At 45.1% G+C, this 14,032-nt stretch overlaps 2 protein-coding genes across 2 annotated transcripts; both read right to left on the reverse strand.

The window, feature by feature from the left end:
* Positions 1–861: 861 nt before the first annotated feature.
* Positions 862–8,895, reverse strand: LOC114440025 (calpain-15-like). Its single transcript, XM_028412273.1, has 13 exons — positions 8,760–8,895; positions 7,538–7,725; positions 4,901–5,933; positions 4,341–4,549; positions 3,969–4,152; positions 3,546–3,769; positions 3,330–3,455; positions 2,982–3,134; positions 2,715–2,876; positions 2,382–2,602; positions 1,905–2,089; positions 1,634–1,812; positions 862–1,527 (listed from the first exon to the last, which is right to left on the reverse strand). Exons 2-13 carry the CDS (start codon positions 7,696–7,698, stop codon positions 1,350–1,352), a joined length of 3,015 nt encoding a protein of 1,004 aa, XP_028268074.1. The 5' UTR covers positions 7,699–7,725; positions 8,760–8,895; the 3' UTR covers positions 862–1,349.
* A 502-nt stretch (positions 8,896–9,397) lies between these two features.
* Positions 9,398–13,664, reverse strand: amdhd2 (amidohydrolase domain containing 2). The gene is made up of 12 exons (XM_028412351.1): positions 13,359–13,664; positions 12,806–12,949; positions 12,563–12,699; positions 12,273–12,412; positions 12,119–12,173; positions 11,327–11,539; positions 11,150–11,238; positions 10,920–11,064; positions 10,481–10,588; positions 10,317–10,385; positions 10,076–10,177; positions 9,398–9,911 (listed from the first exon to the last, which is right to left on the reverse strand). Exons 2-12 carry the CDS (start codon positions 12,886–12,888, stop codon positions 9,832–9,834), a joined length of 1,221 nt encoding a protein of 406 aa, XP_028268152.1. The 5' UTR covers positions 12,889–12,949; positions 13,359–13,664; the 3' UTR covers positions 9,398–9,831.
* Between the last annotated feature and the right edge of the window lie 368 nt (positions 13,665–14,032).

The following is a 14,032-nucleotide window of genomic DNA, read 5'->3' on the forward strand; positions in this document are numbered from 1 at the left end:
AAAATGTGAACAAAATAGGTGAAAATACGAAAAAGATGCAGCGCTTCACTGATTCGCGCATGCGCCGTAGGATTTAGGATGCTTCAGAACTAGCCTGAGAGTTTGCGTTTTTAAACATTTCTTTATTGTAAGAATAATTTACTATTAGTTGTCATCATCTGTAGATACCCAGCAAAACAAGCTAGTAATCGATAATTCGGCTTGTTTGGTTTTTACAAAATGTTAATAAATGTAGGTTAAATGCATGTTACAGTACCATATAACACAGTGGCTGCTGAGTGAACACATGTTAAAAGGCAAGTCTAAGAAATCTAAGTGTACTGCATCAATCAAAACAAAATCAAAATGCATGTAATGCTGTTTTAATCAGAGAATAAATATTACAGATAGTTCAAAGATAAAGAGCTGGACATGTTTTAATTGAAGCATTATAACAGCTTTCAAACATTTGCATAGTTATTATATTCTATCAACATGATGGTAGTTGTGGATTCATGAGAATATATCATTATTTCTGCATCATTGAACTTAAAAAACATCACAAAACACAAGACAACAGGAATCCAGCATTGTTTAAAGTTGATAAAGTGCTAATGCTTTCACACAGCAGGTCTCCACTGTATCTCTAAACTAAAACACTAAAGACTGTGGCTGAATAATACTGAGGTGAATAAACACCAGAGCTGTGTTATTCCTGGCAGTCAGTTCAGACACATGTGACTGAGTTAACACCTTCTATTCATCTATCACCAGTGCAATTAAGACAGTTTGGACCTGAAGCCCACCCTGTAATGTGAGACATAAAGTGCATCATGTGTTTTCTAATAGGATCTCCTTTAAATGTTTGTTTTTGTGGTGGAATGTGAAGCTCCTGTGTCATTTCTTGAAGGCAGAGCTGCTCTGAAGATAGAGATAAACACTCTCACTTACTGTCCTACAGTGGGACTTTGTACGGGGGGAAAATACAATGTGATCTTTTGCTTCCCACAAATGTTATTTTGTATAGATAATAAATGAATGAGTGTTTTGCCGCCCATAATACTGTGACAGCCTCTGTATTATGCTCCGTCAACTCTGTTTACTTTGAACACTGTAGGCTTATTGCATTCTGCCCCCTGAGGTTTGAAGCAACCAGTGAGAAGTTTGTATTTCTACCAGTGAGGAGCGCTGGCTCTAAGAAACATCAGCTTACTACATGTGATGCTTTGACTAGAGGAACAGTCAGTGTTTTCGTTTTCTGCTCAAGTCAAAGCTCAACAAAAAGGTACAAGTGCCAAATAGTGGGACTGTTCCCCCAAAGAAGCTGCCTATCTATCTTTATCTTCTGAGTTCTTCTTGTGGACCTCCAGTCATAGTGGTCGAGGCTGATGCAGACCTGCTGTCTCTGGACTCAGAGCTGGACTGTGTGTTGCCTTTGAGGGACTCCAATTTCCCAGAGAAGCCTGAACAGCCTTCCGGTGAGCCAGTCTGTGTGTGATGGAGAATCCAGCGTTTCCTTCTAGTTGAGACAAAACTACCAGCACCTGTCTGAGAGACAAAGAAAGTCTTATTTACATCTATACACGTCTATATAATAAGTACATCCCCACAGTTCTGGGTCAAATGATGAGCAGCAGTGAACGGTGTAGTGAACCTGTGCAGAGGAGGGATGCTGTCGATGGTTTTGAGGCTGTTCCGTGTCGACACCACATTGAAGCTGTCGCTACAGTCGCAGGAGACATGCAGGTGATGTCGGGGGTGCCTGTTTTCCACCATGACGATGAGCCCCGCCCAGCCATGTGTCAGGTAGTAACAGGTCATCCCCTCTCTACCCTGAATAGTGCACACACAGAGCAGTGGAGGAATTATTCAAGTAAAGTATAATAATCAAATAATATAAGAGTGCAGAGTGAATGCCGCATTACCTCGTGCCGCTCTCCTTTGGTTTCTGCCAGCTGGATGATGGCATCAGCGATGGTTGTTTTGGAGGCTGTTACCTGCTCCACCATCACCAGTCTGGAACTGTAGACGGCTAGCATGTAGCCAGGTGCCTCAGATCTGCCACTACTCGCTGAAAATGTACAAACCAGTATAATGTTGACATCATTTACTGACCGTGTCTCTGCACCCTAACCGTAATCTGATTTCCAGTGATTGTAAATGTACTGATGTTAAAGGAAAAGTATATGACAAGCTTGTTATCCCATACTGCAGCATCACTGTTTAATATTGGTCCTAAATAAGCTTTGTTTTGAGGGAGGGAGACAGAAATATCTGTCTCCCTCACAACTAAATGTTCTATTTTCTTCACCAGCCCATGTGGGACTGTGTCTGAGGTTTGCAGAATAAAAATGCTGAGCAGAGCAGCTTAAAAAAAACACCACCATCCCCAGCATACTTACTTGCGCCTTCTGTTGCCGAGCTGTGCCAGTGGTTAAAAGCGCAGCACAGCACAGCGTACTCGCCAGGCTCCAGCATGATGTCACAGCCCACAAACCTCCTCACTGAGCGCCGGCTGTGTGCCAGCAGTCGGCCCAGAGTCAGGACACCAGAGTTGTCATAAGAGACGCGAAACACCAGCACACACAAATCCAGCAGGTGGCTGTCAGCGGTGTCCCAGCGTCTGAGGAAACACGGGAGAAGCAGTTTTATTTGAAATGAATAATGCATTCCACATTAATTATCCATTAATCAGCATTTTTTTAAAAAAAAGTTGCACCGTGTGTTCTTTCTACCTGCTGCCCTGCTGGAATAAAGCTAGCTCCACAGCCGTCCTCTCCAGCACCGTGATCGACACCACAGTCACTGGGACATCTGCTCCTTGGGGGAAAACGCCCGGGACCCGAACCTCCTGCCAGTCTGAGTGAATCTTACAGATATCCACTGAGTCAAAGTACCTGCAGGTCCACACACACAGATATTTTGTTGTTCTGGCTACCTATTGAAGAGATGAGAAAGGAAAACAATGTGGCACAGAATGAAAGCTTGTTCTCCTGATGTACTTAATGAAGTCCCAGAAGTCCAACCAGAACAGCCCGTCCTCGGCTCGCTGAGCACAGAGCTCCCTCTTCAGGTGTGGAGGCCAGCTGGGCCAGTTGTCCGCCCAGGCTCCGGTCCAGGAGAACCGACCCCACGGGTTCCTCAGCTGCAGTAATCTGAAACAAGTAAAGAGAGCAGGGGATTGACATACAGTAAGAGACCCGTGAATGTTTGTGGTATGTGCCTTCTTCCTGAATCTGAATGCTTCCTGCTTCTTGCACTGTCTCCTTCCAGACAGATGGCGTTATGAATAGAGATCACTACAGCATTACTTTTCCTTAAGATTAAAAAAAAACGATTTGAAACCTCACCTGTGGCCATCTACATCCCGCACATCGAGGACGGAGTATGCATGTCTTGGACGTAAACCCAGAGACTCATACTCTATGTCATCCACCTTCATGTTACCTCCTCCGCAGGAAGCCCCCATCAGGAATCTAGCAACAGCAGCAACACAGGGGTAGGATTTATATGAGTTTACTAACAAACATTTTTAAACAGGCCCCCCTCCCTTCTCACTGTCTCACCCTGCCTCTTTGGAGCTCAGCATTTTGGCCCAAATGAGGTCTGTGTCGATAGGTTCTTCTTTGGGGTTGGTGGCACTGACCTGGAGGGCCAGCGACTCGCACGGGGCCCCGGTCAGCGTGGATAGGCCCTCAATAGCTCGGCCCGCCTGCAAAGCAAAGTAGGAACCGTGGAGCTTGGCCAGGGCTTTTTCAATTAGAGCCACCCAGAGCTGCTTCCGCTGGGCCTGGAGAAGGAGAGAGGAAGCCATTATCTCCTGCACCACAGCTTCAAAATGGAATTAGAATTAATTGGGAAGTCTGGAGTATGTCTTGGTAAGTAATACTTTCTAGGACTGATAATACATCGTATTTCAGGCTTGTTGTTGCCTAAATTATTCAGAGGAAGCAGAATATTTCTGTTTATATGAACATGAATGTTTTGACCTGAGAGAAGAGGAGGTGTCCATTCTCATCACATGGCAGCATGTCATCCACAAGCACCGTGGTCCATGAGCCATCTTTGCAAAGACGCACCTGATAGGCTCCCTCTGCACACAGCGAGCGGGTCACCATCACCTTCTCCACCAGCTCGGGACGTTCTGCCAGAACAGCCAAGGCACTCAGGAACCTGCTCAAAGACAGATGTCTGGTGGAGGCCTGTATCATAAACATGCAACTTGCCAAAGAGTCTGACATTTGAAAATGTATAAATAATTATGTTTTTAATAAAACAAAATAGGTCTTACATAACATCAAGTTGAACAATTAAAGTCAAACTTCTGCTTGACCAAATAGAACTACTACTTATCAACTCACCAGCAGTTACCCAGAAGTCCCTGCAGGATGTCAGACGGGCGCAGTGTGCGAAAAACTGACCACTTCACCCCACGGTCTCTGAAGTTAGCCCAGCTGATTTCTTGGGGACGAAGCCACTTCTTGACTCGATGCTGGACGCTGTCGTCCAACGGGAAGCCGACAGACTTTGGACCAGGAGGAAAGCTGTCATCCACAAACGTCACTGAGTTCTGGGAGAGAAGAAAAGACCCAGAACGTGAAGAAACATTTATTTATTACCCAATCAATCAATAGTAAATAAGCAGCAGTGTGCAATTTCAACTCACAAGAACATGAACTTCTGTGTTGTATTGTACTTTTATTTTGAAATCTGGGGAGGAGTGCTACTCTTTTTTCACCTTGAGTTTACTGGCTGGTGTGTTGTTATCACAGCTCTATTGCACCCTGAGAGAAAACCCCACAAGCAAGGCTCAGGGCTGAGTAATCCACCTCTTCTAAAAAAAGACACCTCATTCTGCACAGTGAAGCTCACAGTGAGGTCTGGAAGGTTCCTGTTGTAATGAGTCGTGCTGTATACCAACCTCTCTGCAGAAGCTGACGATGTTCTCCCACAGCTCTTTGGCCTCTCCCTCATCACTCTGCCGCAGCGCCTCCACCAGCCTGCTCTCCTTCTTCCTCGGGGACAGCGCTGGTTTAAGGTGGGCGATGTGAGGAGTGTGGCAGGCCAGGCAGTGTTTGGCTTTCACCTTGTTAATGAGGGTGCATGCTGGACACGACCACTCTTCTGTCCTGTTGACAGGAGGTGGAAACGACACGGATGCGTCAGAAGCAGGAGACAGTGGAGACAGTTCCTCTTTAAGGATGCTGAGCCTCCTGCCGGCCAGCAGCTCTGGTTGGGTGGAGAGATGTGGGACAGTGAGTTTTGAAGGAGAAATGTTTGGGTTGTGTGTCTGGCTGAGGTCAACATCTGGCGGGGGCACTTCTCTGCGGGTGCAGGGAACTGGATTATTGTGAGCCAAAGGTGGCGCACTGAGCACTGAGGAGTTTGTGTTTGGATATGTTGTCTCCAGTGGTAAACATTCTCCTCGGGTGGATATGGAAAGAGATAATGCTGCAGGTTCTGGCTGCTGTGTGCCACTTTTATCACAGACCTGAGGCATGAGCAGGGCCTCGGCTGGGATCTGGGGAAGAGACAGTTTGCGAGGTCCACCGCAAGCAGAGCAGGACATGGAGGTAGGGGTGTTCTGTAGGGTGCACCTCAGACACTCCCAAGCCAGGCTGTTCTTATCAGGCTCCATTGAGGATGCCCTCAAGGGCCCAGAGCAGCTACTGGAGCGCTGAGGTCGAAGCCGGGGTTCAGATGAGCCCTGGGGTAGGTCTAGTGCTCTGGAGTAGCCGCATAGAGAGCAGGTTTGGCTGTCAGAGGAGTTGGCCAGCGTGCAGCGTCGGCAGGACCAACCGGCGTCTTCCCTGCCGGACCCAGACCAGCGGGTGTCGGGTTTCCTGCGAGGGGCTTCACAGATGGAACAGCGCAGGGCACTGGCAGCATTGAGGAAAGTACAGCAGCCACAGGCCCACTGGTTCCTCTGTATGGGCATCGAACCAGAGGAGAAACTGCAGCAAAAACACAAAATACGTATCAGTATTATAATTGATATCAGTGAATAGTATTGATTATAGTATTCCGTATCACAAACACCCTCAGGAAGGGAGCAGAGTTTCCGCAGGATGTAAAAGAGCACAAACATCCAAACACTGGTGAAGAACGAGGAGTCCTGCAGCAGATGTGTCTCACATCTGATACTACAATGATGAATATGACTGTGGTTGTTGTTAATAATGCTGGCTTGACAATAGTCACAGCTATGGAGATAATACCATTATTAAATAAAGCTTAATGTAATGCACAAATCCTTCCATCTGAACACTGGTTCCATGCAACAGTGAAATCCCTGGAGAAGAAACAGCCTCAGAATGTGAGGGAATTTCCAAATATAAATGAGGTTTGCTATACGCTGTGGTGGCTGGAGGGAGAACATTAAAATGCATGAATATGGAAATGATAGAAGTAGCTACACCACAACAACAGCTTCAGCTGCTGACACTCATTTCTAACTTCCTTGTGTATGAGTTAAGTCACCATGTTCAGAGCGTTCGGTCGTCCGTAGCACACTGAAAATGTAGTTAAAGTCCAAACACACGGTCACACTTCTGATTCATTTGCTTTATTCTGCTCCGAGGGCCTCAGTGGTAACACACAGATTATCTGCGCTGTGGCATCCAGGGCGAAATTTAAACAGGAGGAGTCTGTGGGTCTCTGTGTGGCGGCTGGCCCACATTTTCAAGCTGCACTTTAAATACTTTGGCATCCAGCCTGAAAGAGCGCAGTCAGACCTGGAGGATTTACTGCAGGTGCTGCTGAAACACACTTTTAAGCAATAACTGGTCAGTTATCTCCTCTCTGCAGTCTCTACAGTTTCTCTCTATGCAAAACAAAGCTGACTAAACAAAAGTGTTACTGCAGGTAATATTTTTTCTGTTTTTGTGAACTGTGTGTTTGTTAAAGGGCCATTTAAAGGTATTAAAAATGTGCATTTTTCCTGCAGATACAATAACGTCTCGGTCAGTTTAATTCCCCAAACAACGGCTGCAGACATTTGCCTAATCTCCTGAATAAAACAAGAATGTTTTCATGACAGTGTAAGTCGTGGACATTTGCATATGAAAACATCCAGAAGTGATTCACTGTAACCTTTACCTTTAACCTTCTCCTACTTTATGATTCATAAAATGTATTCTGATCTCTGTGCATCACACGTAAAGCCGAGTGACCTTCAGATCTAAATTCCCAGTGGAAAGCTCACGTGTGCTTTTCCAGACCAGTTTCACCATCAGGGATTTCCCTAGCAGAGAAGCGCTTCCTGTCAGGTTGTAACTGGACTCTTGGCTGAGTGTGATGGACGCTGAGATGACTTACACTGGGCTGATATACACAGTATATCAGACAGAGGCAGTAATAATTAATAAGGAGGGCTGTGGTTTAATTTATATCGACCAATTCATGAAAAATTCACGACCGCAATGCCAAATCCAGAACATCCACGCAAGTGTGGAATTTAAAATCAATTTTCAGTACTTCAGTTGTCACGGTTACATTCAGAAATCACCACCATCAAATCCAAACAGAGTAACAAAAGTTTTTTGTTTTTGTCACTTACCTGCGTTCTCTGTGCCTGCCGGGTCTGGGAAGCGGCCGAGTGATGAAGGTGCTCTGGCTGCTCCTCAGACATCCCATAATGGGGGAGGGAGGCAGAGGCACACCCCGAGGTGCAGCATCACCTTCGGCCTCATCAGCAAGGGAGGAAGAGGAACTCCCCATGATGCTACAGGCTCAGTTGGAAAAGCCCTGAGGACAGAGACATGAAGCAGAGTTGGTATTAAGTCTTCAAATCAAAGTCTGCTAGCACTAAGTCTACCAAGAGAAGCATCATGTTTGCTTGTTTTTTATATATATTCTAGGAAGGATTGCAAAAAGGCTTCTGCATTCCATGAAGCCCCCAAACTCTTGCACAGTCCATCAGTGAAATCTAAATATTATTAAGCAGCTGATTCAGTCAGACAGCTCAAAACACTGTGACCCTGAGAGTGGAGGAAACAAATGCACAGAGTACAACCAGAAAGCACGAGCCAATCAATAACAGGCAGAAGCAGCATTTATTGAGACAAACATGCTGCAGACAGAAAACACATAAAGAAATGTTGCACAATAATGCATTAGCTGCTATGTGGTGTTATAAATGAATGAAATACTAAATGCATGTCACTGCTTCTGTGCAATTTACAAGCTGCTCATGAAACTAAGGCACATTTATGATCATATATTTGCAATCTGATAATCACCAAAATGTTAAATGATGGATGATTTGACATTTCATTTATTTCAAACTGTTTTATTGTGATGTTCTGATGATTTTTTTCTGACATTGTTTGAACTCCTTCAAGAACATATGCTGCAGATCTGCTGTTATTTCAGTGTGCGCTGTCCTAAGCTCCATCTCTTCCTACAGTTTTGCCCTTGAACAAGGTCTGAAAATCTGTCTGACAGCACCCGAACCTCCAGATCGCCCTGATGAGACACACTGAGTGCATGTTTCTTTCTGCTCTTACAAAATTCACTGTTTTTAACCTCATTGAATCTTCACTGCTCTTCTTTGTCTCTGATTTGTGTCTAAATTTAAAACCGATAAAAATCACATGTTAAGACGTGAAGACATCAAACTGAATATAGTTTCGCGGATTGCATCAAGAGTCCCCGTGTTCCACACTGCAGATGCTTCCCTGCTGATACTGAAGTTCAGACTTTAAGCTGGTGCACCTGCAGTACAGCTGCAGCGTGAGGACGGTAACACAAAGAGCAGCGCGGAGCGGGGCTCCACTCACCGGGCTGCAGACAGGACGGCTTCTGCCACACGGAGACGGATGTTCCTGCCAGCTGTCGGAGATCTCCATGCATCCTCATTCATTTAGACACCGCGATGTGCACAGTCACCACCGCGCTCCTCCTGGACAGCGCCACCGACAACCTGCAGGGAGCCTGAGCCACTTCCTGTCGACACATTCAAAATAAAATCCTAATTAACCAGAACTTCTTCTGATGATCATAATCATAACTGTTTGCTGATTGAACTATACAGAAATAAGTGCAAGCAATTGTGTGACTAAACTCAATTTATCTCTAGATCTTCATGTTGGGCTTTTATTTTGAAAATAACTTCCTCTCTAGTCTCTCCTTCAGCTCTGGACACATTTTCCTGCAGGGACATTTTCAGGTCGGGACACCGGGCTGCAGGGACGTATCGACTTTTCCCCTATAACGATCCTGGTAGGATGAAACACACTTTATAACACACCAAAGTCAAACTACAAAAAATGTGTACACAGGACTCCAAGTGTTCCTGTGTTGTAAATGATTCACCAGCAAAATAATTCAAAAGACACAAACACACATGAGGAGGGAAACAACAAGAGGAGTTCAACCATGGAGAATGCAAAGAAAAAAGATGGATGGGTAATCAATAAACAGCGAGTCTCCAATAGGCTTTAATCCAAGAAATAAAACCCTGTGGCTGTTTGGAAGCATGATGTATTTTACATGTAACCACAACTGTAATGCAATTTACACGATATGTTTGAGTGTATGTCCTGAACAGAGCTGCACTGTGGTCCATAAATCCGTCCCTCTTCGCATTTTGGTTTAAACTCACAGCTTTACAGTCCTCCATTAAAACGATATAACATTAAATGTTATTGCTCTGAACAGGCACAATCATATGGAAGATGGTTTATCCAGTTTAATAGCAAAAAAAAAATTTGGACACATAACTAACTGCAAAGAATCTGGGTGCAGATTGAGCCTGTCTCCATGTGTGGATTATTATGAAATCTTTGTAAAACAAAGGCACAGAGGGTCCCAGTTATGTGACAACGTTCTGTCTGCAGACATCATCTTCCTCTATAGACCTTTCCTCCAAACTTCTTCTCCAGAAATGTAGGTGGCTTTGACAGTGAGGGCGTCATCAAGCTGAATGAGATCTGTAAAATAAAAATGTGGATGTCAGACACATAAAATGGGTTAAAATGGCCATGAAATCTCACTCCCTCGCAGCTGAGCTGCAAAAAAGCGAGTGTTGTTGCAAAGGTGAAAATCTAATTGTTGTGTGATGGAGGTAGAGGTTCTGATGGAGGTTGGTCCTGACCTGCATCTGAACCGTAGTCCAGGTTCCCCTTCCTTTGGCTGATGCCAAGAAATTGAGCCGGATGAAGCGAGGCGGCTTCTAGAGCCTCCTCCACACTGCAACCTGAAAACATAGTCAGAGAACATGGCAGTGCAGGGTAGTGGAAGGCTGAAGACCTGTCATCACTTAGAAAGGATTTTTCTTTCACCCATTTCTAAGTGTGTATACATGTCTGCAAGAAACCAAAATCCCACAAGCTGACCTGAGGCCTCTTTGAAGTGGCGTACACACGTATCCATGGTGGCTATGCTGCCACATAGAGTCTTAGTGCCTGAAGGACATAGAGAGACACACGTTTCACCGGCTGGGTCATCGTGTTACTTGAAGTGTGTGGTTATAACAGTGCGAGGGCGTATTGTCTGAGACCTGCCACATAAGCGTGGAAACCCTGGATTTCGATGACCTGCTGGCCCAAAGTGTGACGTCCTGGAGGAAGACCCATCGCTGTGATGGCATCTGTCACCAACACCAAACCTGAAAGTGCAGACAAACATGTCACGCACGTCTCCACGCAGTTTTAATTAATCGTCCATCATGGAATTAATCTTGCAAGAATTAAAATGCCTAATCTGACAACAGTGCATGTGTTAGGGGGTGGGATTAATTCACTTTTAGCCATCAGGGGATTCTCAAATTCTAAAATTGTTAATTAAATCAGTGTAGTCTGGGTGGGAAAAAAATCCCATCTGTTCAAGAACGTCCTGCTGTGAAGACCATGTGTTGTCATGAATTATTAAGAGACTTTTAATCAATTTTAATGACTAAATGACTCAAAGGCAGCAAAACAACAAAAACAATGGCCGACCTGAAGGGTGAGCTCTGTGTGCGATCCGCAGGGCAGCGGGGTTGGTGTGGATCCCATCAGCTATCATGCCGTAGTAGACTGTCCTGCCTGCAGGGATCTGATCACTAGTCAGCAGACCCACTATACCAGGGTCACGGTGGTGGAACTAGTACACAACACAGCAGAGACAGAATGAAAATTTCACTGACAGACAGTCAGAGACAACCCGCTGAACAGAGCAGCAGACTCACAGGTAGCATAGCGTTGAAGAGGTGGGTGATGAAGGATGCTCCATGCTGAACAGCCTCCTCAGCCTGGGACAAGTTGGCCACAGAGTGACCTACCAATCAGGCAAACTTTAATAGTATGGAACTCTTCAGGCAGATGACAGTGATTAAGACAGAGCAATCAGTGGATGCGATGCTTACCTAAGGACACCGTGATGCCCCTCTGGCAGAGCTCCTTCACCACTGATTGGCTGTTGGACAGTTCCGGAGCCAGCGTCACCATGGCAACATTATCCAGGCTGCCGTAGGCCACCATCACATCTTCAATGCCGCCAGAGTTGAAGGTGCGGAGGTAGCGCTCCGGGTGAGCTCCTTTCTTCTCCACGCTGATGAACGGACCCTCCAGATGAAAACCTGCAGAGAGAAAGTTGCAGAAACAGGATGTACGCACAGATAAATGCAGCATATACGACAGGTCTGACCAATGTGGACACCTTGCTGATGCCATGAACGCTCACTTTAACATAGCACTAAAAATAGGCACTGAGAAAAAGACATTGCCTCCTTTAATGTGGCGACGGTGGACACATTCACAGCAGAGACGATGGGTTAATAGAGGTCAGCTTGCCACCGCCAGAAAATGCAGAAGCTATTACATGTAAAAGTATAATCTGTGATAGCAGGGGTTGGCGATGTCTGGTCCACAAAAAGCTCAGATACTATTTCAGACATTAGAGCAGATATAATAACTTAAGATAGATTTTATGCAGCAGACAACTCCTCACATTCTCTGTAGCTGACTGTAATAGGAATCATTTAAACAGGTTTGTCTGTGTAGACAGATTTCTCTTTGTGTCAGATAAGGAGATGAGGAGACAGTTGTCATCCACTTTGAATGGCTGCTCAGGATACCCATCTGTTGTCCTCATTTTTTGGTCCAACACTATCAGGTCATCACATCATCTGAATCATACATACAAAGCAACATCTCACCAAGAACTCCAGCTCCATGCCGTCCTCCATTATGGACTTTGACCTGAGGTAAAACCTGAAACACAATGTATGTATGCAGCAGCTTTACTTCACAGACATTAACATCACACTGTGTGTCTGGATATCTGAGTCTGAACTATCACACTCGTGTTACCTTGTGGTAGACCGAAGGAGGAGAGGTGACCAGCGTTGGACAGAAAGAGGTCACGCCATGTTCGAGGATCTTTTTGGCCACAAAGGTAATTCCACTGCTGATGTCCTCAGATGCCTGAGAGAAGTCGATGCCATAACCTCCTGCAGGGAGATAAATTCAAAGATTTTAAGTTGACTACTAAGCATTACTAAAGCACATTAATCATGACATTTTTTGCATTTTTGATCAACAAATAAACTCCACTGAAGGCAGCACAGCCGCTTATCAGAGAGCTGAGTGGGTGTGGGTACCATTGATCTGGACGTCTATAAAGCCTGGGGCAATGATGCTGCCTCCACAGTCCACATGCTTGTCTGCGTAGCCCTGCTCATCAAAGAAGAGCTTCTCTGGATCTAAAATCATCCCCTCACGTACCCACAGGTCCTCTCTGCAAACACACACACACACACACACAGAGGATGTGGATATAATTTAAGTCCCTATAACTGGAGTACTGGATGCCTTCATCAGTGAGTCTGGAGTGAGTGTCGTACCTCTGCAGCCTGTGGTCTCTCAGTATTCTGCAGTTGATGAATTGAGTGATGGGAGCGTCAGACACCGATTTGTTGGTAGGCATGTTTTATTTTTCTTCCAGCGATAGAAGAGAAGAGGAGACAAAGCCACACGGCTGCAAACGACTGAAACACACATATAAATGTTTCTATCAGCAACTGGAACAGCTAGAAATCTCAGAGCACTTTGGGTGTGTCACAGCTCTGAACATGATTAGCATTTATTCTGGATCCACACTGTGACAATATCCTGCTTCATGTGAAGTAAGTTCAGCTGAGAGTTCTGCACTCTGTGTTTTATTTACTACTGCCCCTTCAATAAAGAGCCCAATCAGAGATCCATCACTATTTAAATGTCTTATCAGTGCAGGTGCAGCAGCTGACTTTGACCCCTGATCGACTGCAATAAACAGGGCACCTGTAAATCTGAGCCTTCTCCACCACTCCTCCACTACTTCTGTCTCTGTTCTTACACCAAACTTCATCCAGAAATCACACAATTTAAGGAGGCTTCGGTTCAGGCCGCTTTACGTACCTTGACAGACAGAGTATTAAACACTTGTAGAATGGATAGAGTCCTGAGCACAGTTCGGCGTGCATTCAGTCCACGATACAACTCTTACTTTAGTGCAGTTTCAACTTGTTCAGCCGTCAACATGTCGACCTCCAGCCAACAAAACATACATTAAAATGCTGTATTTTTTAACCAGCTTCCGCAAATGTGCAGCTATTCCACCACTAGCTGTAAAACAATAACTTAGCCAGTATTTTATAGACTTTATGTACTTGGCTTGTGCAGCTACCTGTCCAAGAAGAAGCAGCGCGAGTGTGTCACACGGACACAGAGGAAGCGGATGGAGTCATGTGACGGAGCTGCGGGTCACGTGATCAAAACAACAAACATCAACGCTGCTGACAGAGGCTGGAATGATTAGACACCTAAAAAGCAGCAATTGTTCATTAAAACGCAGGAGCGATCATAGATTACAGAGATCATAGTACTTATAACTATAGATTGTATGAAAAGTAGCCAAGTAAAATCATAAGTGTATACTTATATTTTCATAAATCATACCAAAACAGGAAGCAAAAAATCATCAACCACAGGTAAGCTTTTGTAACTATTTTGCTTTTGATGCCACGTTACTCTGAAACTATTTAATGAATCCCGGGATTACATGCATCTTTAAACCTGGTCACTAGGGGGCG

The sequence above is a fragment of the Parambassis ranga genome, chromosome 8, assembly GCF_900634625.1.
Source record: "Parambassis ranga chromosome 8, fParRan2.1, whole genome shotgun sequence".
Lineage (NCBI taxonomy): Eukaryota > Metazoa > Chordata > Actinopteri > Ambassidae > Parambassis > Parambassis ranga.

What these genes read in the sequence shown, in the direction of transcription:
- LOC114440025 (XM_028412273.1), bottom strand. Translation starts at nt 7,698, where the DNA reads ATGGGGAGTTCCTCTTCCTCCCTTGCTGATGAGGCCGAAGGTGATGCT. An exon ending in CGGGATGTAGATGGCCACAG is followed by an intron (nt 3,135 to 3,329) that starts GTGAGGTTTCAA and finishes TACTTGTTTCAG; the next exon opens with ATTACTGCAGCTGAGGAACC. An exon ending in GACTTCTGGGACTTCATTAA is followed by an intron (nt 2,877 to 2,981) that starts GTACATCAGGAG and finishes GTGGACCTGCAG; the next exon opens with GTACTTTGACTCAGTGGATA.
- amdhd2 (XM_028412351.1), bottom strand. Translation starts at nt 12,888, where the DNA reads ATGCCTACCAACAAATCGGTGTCTGACGCTCCCATCACTCAATTCATC. An exon ending in ACACAGAGCTCACCCTTCAG is followed by an intron (nt 10,589 to 10,919) that starts GTCGGCCATTGT and finishes CTGCACTTTCAG; the next exon opens with GTTTGGTGTTGGTGACAGAT. An exon ending in TTTCCACGCTTATGTGGCAG is followed by an intron (nt 10,386 to 10,480) that starts GTCTCAGACAAT and finishes TATGTCCTTCAG; the next exon opens with GCACTAAGACTCTATGTGGC.